Here is a 14,372-nt window from a genome sequence, read left to right as displayed (position 1 = left end):
CCCCAATTCTGAGAGACCACAACTGGTGCTAACTTAAACATCTGACTGATGTTGGCAAACATATATGTTACCTTCCTTTTGACAATGGAAGAATATTGATTACTTTGATGTATTGTTAACTAAAAGAGCCAGATATTAACGAAGAGCCAGCTGTTCTAAGCAACAAAAATATTTTTTAATATTGTACTAACTGATAAAAGCTCTAATCTATTTCCTTCAAAGCAATTTCATCACAAGCAAACTAAAGAGGACCACCAAAAAGGAGACGGTGGAGGTAGTGTGGGAGAGAGCGGAGGTGCAGCAGGCACGTTGGAGTCCATACGAGGTTGAGGGTTGCTCCCCTCCCAATGGTGTAACCCACCAAAGTTCACTCAGGGGAAGACAACTGGATTGCATTTGTCTGCTGCGAAACTATCGCAGGATGATCAGACTGCTACAGGCACCATCAGTCACCAGGACATGGGCTATATTATATTTTCTATGTGACTATATGTTTACTTCGCTCTAATATTTGCTGTATGTGCCTTGTGCTGTGTATGACTGTGTTTTTCATCTTGGTCCTGGAGGAACAGTGTTCTATGTGGCTGTCTTCAAGGGTATTCATGAATTTAAATGACAATTAAACTTGAATTGAAAGTGCTACCAACTTCAAAACCTGGCATTTAACATGAATTTTTAGAATTACACCCATTTAAAGGATAAAATGTAGTTCTGAGGTCAGCACAAGTGTTTCAGACTCAGGGGAAAAATACAAATTCCGTAATGCGTAACTTCAATAATTAAGTCCCAAACTTATTTTAGCTATATTTCTAAACAAAGATAAGACACGACAGCTCTGCAGTAAAATGTAACTGTGTAGTAAAAAAGGGAATAATATATACTCAGCGTCCATTTTATTAGATACCCCTTGTATATCTGCTTGTTAATACAAATATCTAATCAGCCAATCATGTTGCAGCAATGCAATCCATAAAGGCATGCTGACATGGTCAAGAGGTTCAGTCGCTGTTCAGTCCAAACATCAGAATGGCGAAGAAATGTTATCTAAGTGATTTTGACCATGGAATCATTGTTGGTGCCAAATGGGGTGGTTTGAGTATCTCAGAAACTGCTGATCTCCTGGGATTGTCACGCACAGCTGTCTCTAGAGTTTACAGAGAATGGTGTGAGTAGGTGGAAATGCCTTGGTAATGAGAGAGATCAGAAAAGGATGTTCAAAATTGTTCAAGTTGGCAGGAAAGCAACAATAACTCAAATTACCATGCATTATGACAGTAATGTGCAGAAGAGCATCTCTGAACATACAACACATCAAACCTTAAAGTGGATGGGCCACAGCAGCAGAAGATCACAAACATACACTTGGTCATCACTTTATTAGGTACAGGAGGTAGCTAATAAAGTGGTCACGAGGTGTATGTCAGTATAATGAACCTGATTCTGATTCTAAGGTATAGAGTTATTTGATATACTGTATGTACGTGATAAAGTATAGTACATGGCTGGTCTTTGGTTTACACCTTGTAATACTTGGTCATTAATTAAGTATGGAGAAAACTAACTTTGAATTCTTTCAACACACACAAAATGCTGGTGGAACACAGCAGGCCAGGCAGCATCTATAAGGAGAAGCACTGTCGACGTTTCGAGCCGAGACCCTTTGTCAGGACTAACTGAAAGGAAAGATACTAAGAGATTTGAAAGTAGTGGGGGGAGGGGGAAATGCAAAATGATAGGAGAAGACCGGAGGGGGTGGGATGAAGCTAAGAGCTGGAAAGGTGATTGGCGAAAATGATACAGAGCTGAAGAAGGGAAAGGATCATGGGACGGGAGGCCTCAGGAGAAAGAAGGGGGGAGGGGAGCACCAGAGGGAGATGGAGAACAGGCAGAGTGATGGGCAGAGAGAGAGAAAAAAACCAAACAACTAAATATGTCAGGGATGGGGTAAGAAGGGGAGGAGGGGCATTAATGGAAGTTAGAGAAGTCAATGTTCATGCCATCAGGTTGGAGGCTACCCAGCCGGCATGTAAGGTGTTTTTCCTCCAACCTGAGTGTGGCTTCATCTTGACAGTAGAGGAGGCCTCTACTTCTTTCCATAATTCTTTCCATAACTTTCCCTTACTGTCACAGAATTTCTTCAGCCTCATCTCAGAGATTTACTTACGTACTTTGGCTAACATTGAAAGAAAGTGGATATTTAATTTTTGACATAGGGAAGGAGGAACACCTAACTGAATCACATGATGTTTTTGGCATGGAAGAAGACCATTTCACCTGTCATGTTTTTCCTATAACTGCAGTCCAGTTTGTCCCACTGCTCTACCCCTCTGAAAAGCCCTGCAAATCTGCTCCTGTTAGATACTTATTCAGGTCCCTTCTGAGAGAAACAAGTATTATATAGAACAGAAGAGATTCTGCAGTTGCTGGAAATCCAGAGTAACACCTACAAAATGCTGGAGCAACTCAAGAGTTCAGACAGCACCTGTAGAGTGTAACAAACAGGCCACCTTTCAGGACAAGAGATCCTAATGAAGGATCTTAACCCAAAACGTTGTCTGCTTGCTCCTCTCTATGAATGCCGCCTGAAATGTTATACCAACATAAACAATAAAGCTGAATTGAAGGAAAGTAGGGTTTAGTTCAGAAAAAAACTGCCTTACACGAACTAGAAAGTCAGAGGTGGCCAGTGTACCTGTAGGAACTCAGACACAATCAGGAAACTTCAGCAAGCAGACCTTGAAATAAAATTATACAAAGCAAACTGATATCCTACTTTAAAGAAAAACTCACCAAATCCATGCAAATACGCTTTTATTCCAATGGAGCAGAAAGCAGACAAACAAAATTCCCCAATAAGATCTTCTCTTTATCCAGGGCTGTTCATGTATGCTGTTCACCAGTGTTATGGGTCTCCATATAATTTATTTCCTTCACTTTAATATCCAGTCATGCACTTGAATTATTGGCACCATAAATGTCAATCTATAGAAAGAAGAGTAGCAATTATTATTTCTTGTTTTGTTCAGAATTTTCATCTGCATTATGAGACTGACTGCTTTACTTAATGTTATACTAAGTTATTAATTCTTTAAAATGAATCTTAGATGTATCTAATTTGGATGGAAAGATTCTTAAAATCAAACCCTAGCCTAACCATGAGACAATTTACAAGGTCCAATTAGCCTACCAAACAGTACATCATCCGACTGTTGGAGGAAATCAGTGTACCCCGAGGAAACCCACGCAGTCACGCAGTCCCCATGACCGTGTGGGTTTCCTCCAGGTGCTCCAGTTCCCTCCAACAATCAAAAGACCTACTGGTTGATAGGTTAATTGGTCATTGTAAGTTGTCCCGTGATTAGGCTAGGATGAAACCAGGGGATTGCCGGGCATTGTAGCTTGAAGGGCAGGAAGGGCCAATTCTGTGTGTATACCTCAATAAATAAAATATATAAAGAAACTTCACAGAGGATTTATAATTGTGAAAATAATATCTGAATCAATGTTGTGTGAGAGGCAAAACATCAAATCTTGTTGCAAGAACTAGTTTATTTAAAGTAATAGATTTGAGAAAAATAATACTTAGCATGCATATTACTACATGAGCATCTTTTATTTCAAGTTCAAGTTCAGTTTATTCAACTGTATGCATGTATACTGCCAAATGAAGCAACAATCCCAAGGAGCATAATTCACACACATACACATAAGGCAATATTACCAGAAATAAAATAATAAAAATTAAAATATATTCTGGAAGATTGACATTTGGAGTAAAGTACAACATCTAAGGAACTTAAGTTAAACAGTGAAAAGTATAACACCACTGGTTCTTCATATGTGATGAGACCTGGGTGGTGGCCGGGAGTTCAGTGGTCTCATGGCCTGGGGGAAGAAGCTGTTACCCATCCTTACAGTCGTCCTAACACTACGGTGGCTCCTGCCTCATGATAGGGCATCAAAGGGATTGTGGGCCGGATGGCGGGGGGAATCCTTGACAACACTAAGGGCCCTGTGTGTGCAGTGCTCCTGATAAATATCTCGGATGATCTTCTCAGCAGTCCTCACAATCCTTTGTAGGGTCTTGTGGTCAGATGCCTTGCAATTCCTTACAAGATGGTGATGCGGCTGGCCAGAACACTCTCAATGATGTTCCTATAGAAATTGGTTAGAATTGTGGAGGGGAGAGGAAGCCTCACTCACTTTGGTCTCCTCAGGAAGTGAAAACACTGCTGTGCTTTCTTGGCTAAAGAGGAAATTTCTGCTTTAAATAGTAATTAGGATCAAGAGGAGAAATATTAACAATTAATATTGTCACCTTTCCTTTCATTTCTAGGATCCAGGCTGAATTCTATACAAATTGACTCTGAGGAGCTAAACAAAATTAGATTAGACAGTCTTGATTATTTATATGTTAAATATAGTTTCACAGTGTGAAAACTTTGACAGAGTTCACTGTTGGCAATTTCACTGGTATGAATTTGAATAATTATTTGAAAAGCAGTAAGGAATTGACACAAAATTACAGCTAATCTTGGAGATCAAGCATTAGCACAACTTCAGTGGGCGAAGGTTCTTTAAGGTTGTCATAGCCTGGGGTAGAGGGAGGTAATGGGGATAAGCTCTCACCCCTTATTAAGTTGCTCCCAATGGTATGTGTCTCAAATAGCCTCTGACAACCAAGTTGAGCTCCTGGCCTTCAAGTATGGCTTAGCTACTAAGCCTGGAGGAACCATTTCTACTGACAGGAGAAGGGCCAAAGGCGGGTTACTGCTGCTTTGGACTGATGGGGCTCATCAGCCTTAGTTGGTAGCTCATCTAGGAGAAGGAAAACTCTGATCTCAAACCTCTGCCACCTTGTGGATATGTAAAAGACTTTGGGAAAAACTTCAAGGAAAAATCCAGAGATGGACTCCTTAAAGCAGTCCTTCATTGAGTTCAATGCTGACTGGCAACTCCTGCAGTTTTGCTGGTGTCAAACTATATCAGTATCTGCCCAGTATCTGCTGTTCCTTTGGATTCATCAGCTGCATGGACCACAGCTTGCTGTCCATATTGTACTGCCCTGGACAGTGTATTATGTAGACAGTGAGGACGCAACATCCATGGTTGACTCCAACCAATGGAGGGCCTCAAATGGGCTGAATGGCTTCTTCTGTACTATAAGTGCAATGACCCTATGAATTGAGGATTGGAGTATATTTAAAGTGGACCTTGATAGGTTCTTGATTATTTATCTACAAATACAGCAGGAACAGGTCCTTCTGGCTCAATAAGCCACTGTCCATCAATCCATCTATTTAACACCAGCCTCATCACAGGACAGCTTACAATGATTGATTAACATACTACCTGTGTGTCTTTGGACTGTGGGAGGAAACCAGAGCACCCAGAGGAAACCCACATAGTCACAGGGAGAACATACAGGTTCCTTACAGACAGCGCCAGAATTTAACTCTGAACTTCGATGCCCCAAGCTGTAACACTACCACAGCAAGGGTGTCAAAGGCTATGGGGAGAAGGCAGGCGAATGGGTTTGAGAAGGACAATAAATCAGCCTTGATGGAACGGCAGAGCAATCTCAATGGACCAAATGGCCTAGTTCTGCTCCAATGTCTTATGGTCTTAAGGGTTAACATTGATGGCACGAGGCAACTTCCGGAGCGGTGATGCATCATCACATTCTTTTTAAATATTGTTACTCACTTTGAAAAGCTGCAGCTTGCAAGGATCAGGAACACATAATGAGGATAATTACATTGCCAATATAAATGTTTATTTCAATACATCAAATAACTGATTTAGATTCACTTATTTATCACATATACACCGGAACATACAGTGAAATGTGTCACTTGCGTTAAGACCACGTGAGTAGGAGCAGAATTAGGCCATTCAGCCCATCGTCTGCTCTGCCATTCCATCATAGCTGATTTATTATTCCTCTCAACCCAGCCAACACAACCTAAGGATGTGCTGGTGGTAGCCCACAAGGGTCACCACGCATTCTGGCACCAACATAGCATGCCCACCGTGTTCAGCAGAACAATACAAGCAACAGCAACAACAACAAAACAACAACAGTAAACAAGATCTGTTCCTCCCTCTCACTCACCCACGCACGGGCATAAAACAAAAAAAAAAAGATTTTATCAGTGGAAAGCACAGACTATTAAAATAACACACACAAACTGCCGGAGGAACTCAGCAGGTCAGGCAGCATCTATGAAGAGGAATAACGAGTCGACATTTTGGGCCGAGTTCTGTCCTCACGACCTGATGAAGGGTCTTGGCCGGAAACATTGACTGTTTATGACACTTCGTCGATTCTGCCTGACCTGCTGAGTTCCTCCAGCATTTTGTGTGTGTTGCTCTGAATTTCCAGCATCAGCAGATTCTCTTGAGTCCTTTAAAGTTATATGTCAGCCACACACCTCGCGCTTCAAGCTACAGTAGATTTTAGTGAAAGGGATGTGAGAAAGAGGCAAACCTAACATCCAAGGAATGGAAATTAAAAAGAAATGTTAAAGCTGTTCTTCTTAGGATAAGGAATTAATTTAATTTGTGTTCATAAGTACACAAAATGTTTAACAATAACAGAACCACTCTGTATCAGAATATTGCAAGGATGTTATATCATTGAGTTGGTACATCTTATCCATTTTAAAATATAATGTCAGAAAGCTAGTCTTTATTTATGTATATTTTTCATAAATTTTATTGTATTTCTTTATTTTCCTGTGAATGCCTGCGAGAAGATGAAACTCAAAATAGTATACGGTGGCATACAGTACTGTGTAAAGGTCATAGGTATATACATATGCGTATGTATATAGCGAGGTTGCCTAAGCCTTTTGCACAGTACTGTAGTGACTGTATATATTGCACTATACTGTTGTCGCAAATAAAATCAAATTTCATGACATTCTGCATGTGAGTGGTGATAACCCTGATTCTGATATGGGTCTTGGAGAGTGGGAAGGGGGCAGAGAGAGGGGAATCATGGTTGGAAAAACGGGAAGGGAGAGGGGAGGGAGTAGGACACACCAGAGAGACATTCTGTAATGATCAATAAATCAATTGTTTGGAATCAAATGACCTTGCCTGGTGTCTCAAGGCTGGGTGTATCTGCACCCATGCCACCCTCTGCCCCTGGCATTCCTTCTCTGCTACCTGTCCCGCAGCACTCCACCCATGCCATTCCCAACATCCTTTGCTCCCGCCAGATTTACAAACTCGCTCTCTGCTCCATGCTGACAAATACAGTTTTGTGCAACAATCTTAGGCACCCTAGCTATATATCGTGTATATATACATATGTCCCTAAGACTTTTGCACAGTGCTGTAAATGTACTTTGAAAATAAATATATTTTGACTTTCATTTTGCTTGTTCACACGCAATCTCAACCTGCTTAAAGGCATAGCCATGGTAAATTTGTTACAAAGTGCAAGTTCCATTACATTTCTCCGATTTCATTGCCGGTCACTTTGATCTCTTATTAGGTACCCATCACTTAGGGCAGCTTTAAGGTTCTTAACTCATTCTCCATCCTATCTCACTCTTATGTCTGGAAACTTCTGCTCTGTAGCTTCAGTCCCTGCCATCAGCACTCTCTCTCTCTCTCTCTCTTGCTGTCCTCTTTTCCTGCCCATGCCCACATGTCCCCACGGGAATACTCCAGGCATGCTGTCGGCTCAGTAGGGTCCAAACTAGACTTTTGCATTTAACTGCAAACAGGTCAAGACTGCGAACAAGTGAGAAATTACACTCTGGAACCAGCAATATAGGTGAGAAGATGAAGCTGATGAGAAAGACAAGAAATATTGTTTGAACAGATATTATTTAAGTAATGGATTACGAAGAGAAAAACACTTTTTCTGAAAAGTGTTGTAAAATACAGAGTATAAAAATGCTTCCTCAAAGAGTACCTGTAATATTAATAAGAAGGGGAATAAGACAGGATAGAGGGATAGACAGAGAGACAGACATTCAGCAGGATGAGAGGAGGAGAAAGTGGGAGAGGGAGTGATGGCTGGAGGGAGAAAGGGGGAGTGAGGCAGGAAGGTGAGAGGGAGAGTGAAGGGAAGGTTTAGAAGGAGAGGCGGCAGAAGTGCAAGAAGAAGAGAAGAGCAAGAGAGGGAGGAAGAAGGGAGGGAGAGGAGTGTGAGAGGGAGAGAAAGGCAGGAAGACGAAAGAGAGATAGTCGTGAAGTCAAGAGGGAGAGAGGTGGGTCAGCAGGAAGATGAAAGGGAGAGAGGTGTGACAGAGTGAGAGGTGGGAGGCAGGAGGGTGAGAGGTGGGAGTAAGAAGAGGAAGTGGAGGGCAAGAGAGCGATGTCTGTGTCATTAATATAGTTATTGCTATCCACTTCATTGTCATAATAATAGCTTGTTGTTTTCAAATTTTTAACAATTTTGTAACTAAATCATGTTTTTAGCAGCTAAATCATGTTTTAGGATCTATTGACAAAAAGGTGTTGAAATTACTAAGTGCAGATAAACTTAGGGGAAAATTCATGTGTGTTGTGAATCTTTCATATAAAACATCTCAGTTTAAAGAGTCAGCCTAACTAATCAGCGACCGCCGCTCTATGTCGCTTTGAAAAGAAACCCAGCCTTGGGTCTAACATTATTGAGAAAAGGCCAGCTTTGAAGATTTTACTTTAAAATGGTCCTTTAATTTATTGTATTTAAGAGTATGTATCCATAGAATCAAGATCACAATCAGGTTTATTATCACTGATGTGGCAAGTAATTTGCTGTTTTGCAGCAGCGGTATAGTGCAATACATAATAAAGAAAACTATAAATGGCAATAAGAAATATCATTCAATTAAATATATAGATTATATGTATATATAAATATTGTATATAATTAGTGCAAAAAGAGAGAAAAAAAAGTGAGGCAGAGTTCATGGGTTCCTAAGATATAGGAGTAGAATTAGGCAATTTGGCTCCACTATTCCATCATGGCTAATTTATTACCCCTCTCAACCCCCATTCTCTTGCCCCCTCCCCATAGCCTTTGACGCTTTTACTATTGAAGAACCTATCAGTCTCCACCTTAAACATACCAATGACATGGCCTCCACAGATGTCTGTGGCAATAAATTCCATACATTCACCACTCTCTGTCTAATGTAATTCCTCCTCATATCTGTCCTAAAGGGACATCCTTTTATTCTGAGAATATGCCCTTTGGTCCCTAGACTCTCCCTCTATACAGGGGCCTAAGAAGAACATGGTCACCTGCCTCAATGACTATTGCCCAGTAGCACTTACATCCACAAAATGCTTTGAAAGGTTGGTTTGAAACATATTAATGCCTGCCTGAGAACCAACTTGGATGTGCTCCAATTTGCCTACCGTCACAACAGGTCAACTGTGGATGCCATTTCATTGGCTCTTCACTCAATTCTGGAACATCTAAACAATGAAGATACATACATCATTGAATACAACTTGGCATTCAGTACTATCATCTCTTCAAAATGAATCAATAAGCACCAAAACCTAGGCCTCAATACCTCCTAGTACAATTGCAAATCCCAGTCATATCGGATTGGCAACAACATCTGACCCACAGTCTCCACCACCATAAGCCTGTGTGCTTAGTTCCCTGCTCTGCTTGCTTTATATTTATGACTGTGAGGCTTAGCACAGCTCAAATGCCATATTTAAGTTTGCTGATGACACCACTGTGATGAATCAGCGTATAGGAGAGAGATTGAAAATCTGGCTAAGTGGTGCCAGAACAAAACCTCTCACTCAATGTCAGGAAGACCAAGGAGCTGATTGTTGGCTACAGGAGGAGGAAGCCATGTGTGCATGAGCCAGTCCTCATCAGGGGATCAGAGGTAGTGAAGATCAAGAACCTTAAATTCCTTGGTGTTCTCATCTCAGGGGATTTGTCCTGGGTCCAGCACGTAAGTGCCATTACAAACAAAGGGAGGCAACGCCACTGCTTTCTTTGAAGTTTGTGAATATTTGGCGGGTCATCTAAAAGTTTGAAAAACTTTTACAGATGTGCGATGGAGAGTACGTTGACTGGTTGCATTACAGCCTGGTATGGAAACACTAATGTCATTGAACCATAAATCCTGCAAAAAGTAGTGGATACGACCCAGTCCATCACGGGTAAAGCCCTCTCCAACATTGAGCACATGGAGCGCTGTCATAGGAAAGCAGCATCCTTCACCAAGGGCAACCATCATCCAGGCCATGTTCACTTCATGCTGAAGGAGGTACAGGAGCCTCAGCACCCACCCACCAGGTTCAAGAACTGTATTACCCTCAACCATCAAGCTCTCAAACCAAAGGGGACAACTTCACTCACTCCAACACTGAATTGTTCCCATATCCTATGGACTAACTGTAAGGACTCTTCACCTCATGTTTTCTATATTAATTGTTTATTTACTGTATTATTATTATTATCTTTTTTGTATTTGCAGAGCTTGTTATCTTTTGCACAGCGATTGTTTGCCTGTCTTGTTAAGTGAGGTCTATTGTATTTCTTTCTATTTACTGTGAATGCCTGCAAGAAAATGAATCCCCAGGTTGTATATGGTGCCATATATACCATGTACTTTGAGACTAAATTTGGTTTGCACTTTGAACTTTATAGAAAGGCTATATTTTCCAAGATGATAAGAGACATGGTTCCAGTAGACAGCCAGAGACTTTTTCCCAGGGTGGAGATGGCTAATAGAGGGGGCATAATTTTAAGGTGATTACAGGAAAGTATGGGGGGGGGGGTTACACAGAGAGCGATGGGTGCACGAAATGCCCTGCTAGGGGTGGTGGTAGAGACAGATAAATTAGGACCATTTAAGAAACTCTTAGATAGACACACGGATGATGGAAAAATGTAAGACTGTAGGAAGTAAAAGTTTAGGTTGATTTTAGAGTAGATGTGGACCCAACATCGTGGGCTAAATAGGGGCGTGTACTGTGTTGTTGGTCTCGGTAAGGGGTGACAATGACATTGCACTTTTGTTAAACTTGAACAAGATAATCGCTCTTTCAGTCCTGAATTGATTATGTCTGTTTTGGCGAAACTATCACAGCGTGTGGGCTATTTATTACACAACTTCTGGTTATTTTGCAAATAACTGTATAGTGTACTGAAACGTGACTTGTCAGAGGAGAGTTGGGATCTTACTGCCGCTGTGTTTCCCAAACCGATTAGTACTCTAGTGTTCTGCCCGGCGGGAGATCCACATTACGCTTTGATCGATGAGCTCAGACAATGCACAGTGTGTTCCTCCCCGGGTCTGCACAAAACTTGGTTATGTTAGCTAGCGGCTTGCGTCAACCCTACGCTTTCCCCGGTCCCGACCGTACCGACTTCATTAGCAGTCCACGAAATACCGATGTCGAACGCTTTAATTCACACCTTAAAATTTAGTAGCGGGATTAGGCGATTCGGCCCATCGTTTAAAGATCGCAGAGTTATAGGCAGATGGATAATAATGTAGCTTATTATCCATCAGTCTGGAAATCTAAAGCATTCCACAGTTTCATGAAATGGTTACATTTACTAAGCCTCGGCCGGTTACCGTTAAAGTCAAAAGCTCTTTGTCGTGAACAGAGCGCGGACTCGGTGTCAGAAATGGTTTACTAAAATGTTCTCAGTTACTACAAGTTGTCCTTTTCTCAGTCTTCACTAGGAACGATGCGGAACTGGACTCTCGCCGGTCCGTGTGCCATTCTCTCAGCTGAGTAGCCGCACTAAACGCTAGTCCTCGGCGGGCAACGGTGCGCTCACTTGTCCCCGGCCGTGGTACTGCTCACACGGGCTTTTGGCTACTTTGGGGGCATTATTTACAGTCAACGGCACACTTTCAACTTCGCAAGGGCAAGAATAGAGAACAAAGTATTGCGGGCCTGTATGAAGGGGGCTTAGGCAAATCAAACTTCGCTGGGACATTCTTTTTTTTAAAAAAAAAGCAAGGAGCGGGTTTCCTTTAGCTGTTGCGCGAACAGCGGGGGGTGGGGAGGGGGGACGAGTTTGGCCCGGTGTTTAAACTGAACTCGTTGATGCATGCACACTAGGCGGAATTCCTCTGTTAATCTGGCATTCAGGAGCAGCGGTCAACGATCAACGCTACAAGTGGATCTACCGGTCCTAATGAAGGGTCTCGGTCCGAATCGACAACTGCTTATTCAGTTCCATACGTGCTGCCGGACCCGCTGGGCTCCTCCAGCATTTTGTGTGTGTGTTGCTCCGGATTTCCAGCATCTGCGGAATCTCTTGTGTTTAATAAGTGCAACTACAATGAGCGTCTCACAAGTTCGGCATTTAGAAATTGGTTGATTCGCAGACCCGGTACACTGGGTCCGCTGTACGTTTGATTGTGTACAGTTGGGAAAGAATGCAAAAATTCCGCCGCTGAGAAACCACCTCATGCGAGGTTTTATTTACACACTGCACTAAAAGAATAAATACACTTGCGTGAAAGTGTAAAGCCAAAATGATGATGAAAAAGGGATTGGTGAATCAATTCCCTCCCGCATAGCGTCAATTCAGACTCCCAATTCCATGTCTCTTAAAGTTCCTTAAAAATCATTCAGAGGTGCAGCAAACTCAAGGTGAATGTTTTTGAATGAACCACTTCGTCAATAATAGAGAACACTGTTCAACTTTTGAATGCATCGTTTTACAAGTACAGTGGTCGTTAACAGTTGTCCGAAAAGGATTATTATATAGAAAGTTAAAGTGAAAATGGCTGGAAAACTGTATTTGACGAGGTTTTAAAACATTTCATATTTAATTTTTTTTTACAAACGGATGGGTTTTAACTGAAGAGGCGCTTCGTCAGCAGACCTGGCCCCCTGAACCCTCAATATCGCAGGCTGTTAATCAAACATGCTTAATAGGCTGCAGAATGACGTAATGGCCAACTATAACCCTGTTCTCATGTATAATAACAAAATATCTTCCCTGGTACCAATCTTAAATGAAAAAAAAAACAACTAAATATAGAGTGATCAATGGACTACAACAACCAAGGACATAGTCAATTAGAATTTCTAAAATGTTCTATTCTAGCGGCAAAAAAAAACTAAATTTAGCACCTTGAGGCGTGTAGTATAGACTTTTGTTAACCCGAACACGTGTAAAACTCCACGAATCTACACCAATTGTACACTTGTATTCAAAGCTCATTTAGAAGCTTTCGACCAAGAGTAGCTATAACGTATAACAGGTCCATTACGCGGAGTGCACGTTTGACAGCAAAAGAACTAACCGTAAACACCTAAGAGCTGAACAGCGGCAAGAAAATGAAACTAGATGTTTATTTTTTATAAACTTTAATCAGTTCTTTTTCCATACGTTTTGAAAGTCCCCTTCGCCGTCCCTGTCCAGTGGAGGAGACTGTACCACAGGCGACACAAAAACAGCGCAAGAATACTAATGACTTTCCATACAACATTTCTCTGAATAACTTTCATTTAAACACACTTTTCCCCATAAAAAGGACCCGTTCTTACGTGACAGCGCCTCAGTTTTTAAACTTAGTAACAATCAACAGTTTATAAACTGCAACACACACCCCCCCCGTGCCCGCACCGATACAGTTACTGTTTACCATTTAGCATCAACAAAAAAAAGAGAAAAAAATTGCACAGATGGAAATGAAGAATGTTTCACAGAAACAATTCAGTTGAAAAGTGCACGAAAAGCTCGAAATACCTGAGAGGTTGTCGTCCTTGCGCCTTTCACTAATTTTCCAATAACTTAGCGAAAGTCTAATTGAAGAAGCGGGTCTGTGAGGAACCACGTTGGACTGAGAGAAGATTACAATACATTCTATTTAGAGAAGCATTACATCACCCTTCGGTGACGTCACGTGGGATTCCTGAACTTCTAAATCATTGCAGTCCCAAAAGCGAGCGGCGCAGGGCAGAGACGAGAAGCGCGCTTAGTGAGAGGACGTGGGCACGTTCAGCGGGGGAGGAGGAGCGGGCAGGCAGGGAGCGAGAGACAGAGAGAGGGAGGGATACATGGATGGGGACGCTGCGTGGAAATTGCCGGCACCCGCACGTAAAAGAGGGGGAGCGGCGAGGGACAAGGAGGCGGGTCCGCTCGGAAGCGCGGAGATGCCGGGAGGAGGAACTGCGCTCTAAAGTTTCCGCCCCGGCGCAGTGTTTGTCTTTCGATTCTATGTTTAGATGCATCGCCAATTATGAAGCGGGGACTGTAGTAGGGACAAAACTCAAGAGGTTCTGCAGATGCTGGAAATCTAGAATAACAGACACAAGATGTCGGGGGAACCCAGCAGGTTAGGCAGCATCCATGGAGGGGGGAAAAAGGTCGACGTTTCGCTGAGAGACCCTTCATCAGGATACGTATGTGTTCCTCTAGT

The 14,372-nt window shown here is 42.1% G+C and overlaps 1 protein-coding gene across 6 annotated transcripts in view; it reads right to left on the bottom strand.

Moving 5' to 3' along the window:
* Positions 1–13,832, bottom strand: part of creb5b (cAMP responsive element binding protein 5b) — a 327,968-nt gene extending 314,136 nt beyond the window's left edge. For 5 of the 6 annotated variants that reach the window (XR_012095754.1, XM_073024470.1, XM_073024472.1 and 2 more), the window contains exons 1-2: positions 13,700–13,832; positions 2,791–2,982 (exon numbers count right to left, since the gene is read on the bottom strand). Coding sequence is in view for 5 of the 6 variants with exons in the window: in XM_073024470.1 (XP_072880571.1) it covers positions 2,791–2,799 (9 nt within the window). In the remaining variant the exon portion in view is untranslated. Of the gene's footprint in view, positions 1–2,790; positions 2,983–11,561; positions 11,628–13,699 lie in introns of those variants that run through there. The other variant, XM_073024471.1, reaches the window with a different exon arrangement.
* Between the last annotated feature and the right edge of the window lie 540 nt (positions 13,833–14,372).

Source organism: Hemitrygon akajei, chromosome 20 (genome assembly GCF_048418815.1).
Source record: "Hemitrygon akajei chromosome 20, sHemAka1.3, whole genome shotgun sequence".
NCBI classification, from domain to species: Eukaryota; Metazoa; Chordata; class Chondrichthyes; order Myliobatiformes; family Dasyatidae; genus Hemitrygon; species Hemitrygon akajei.
Note: the sequence above shows the minus strand (reverse complement) of the source record. Positions and strands in the feature narration are given on the sequence as shown.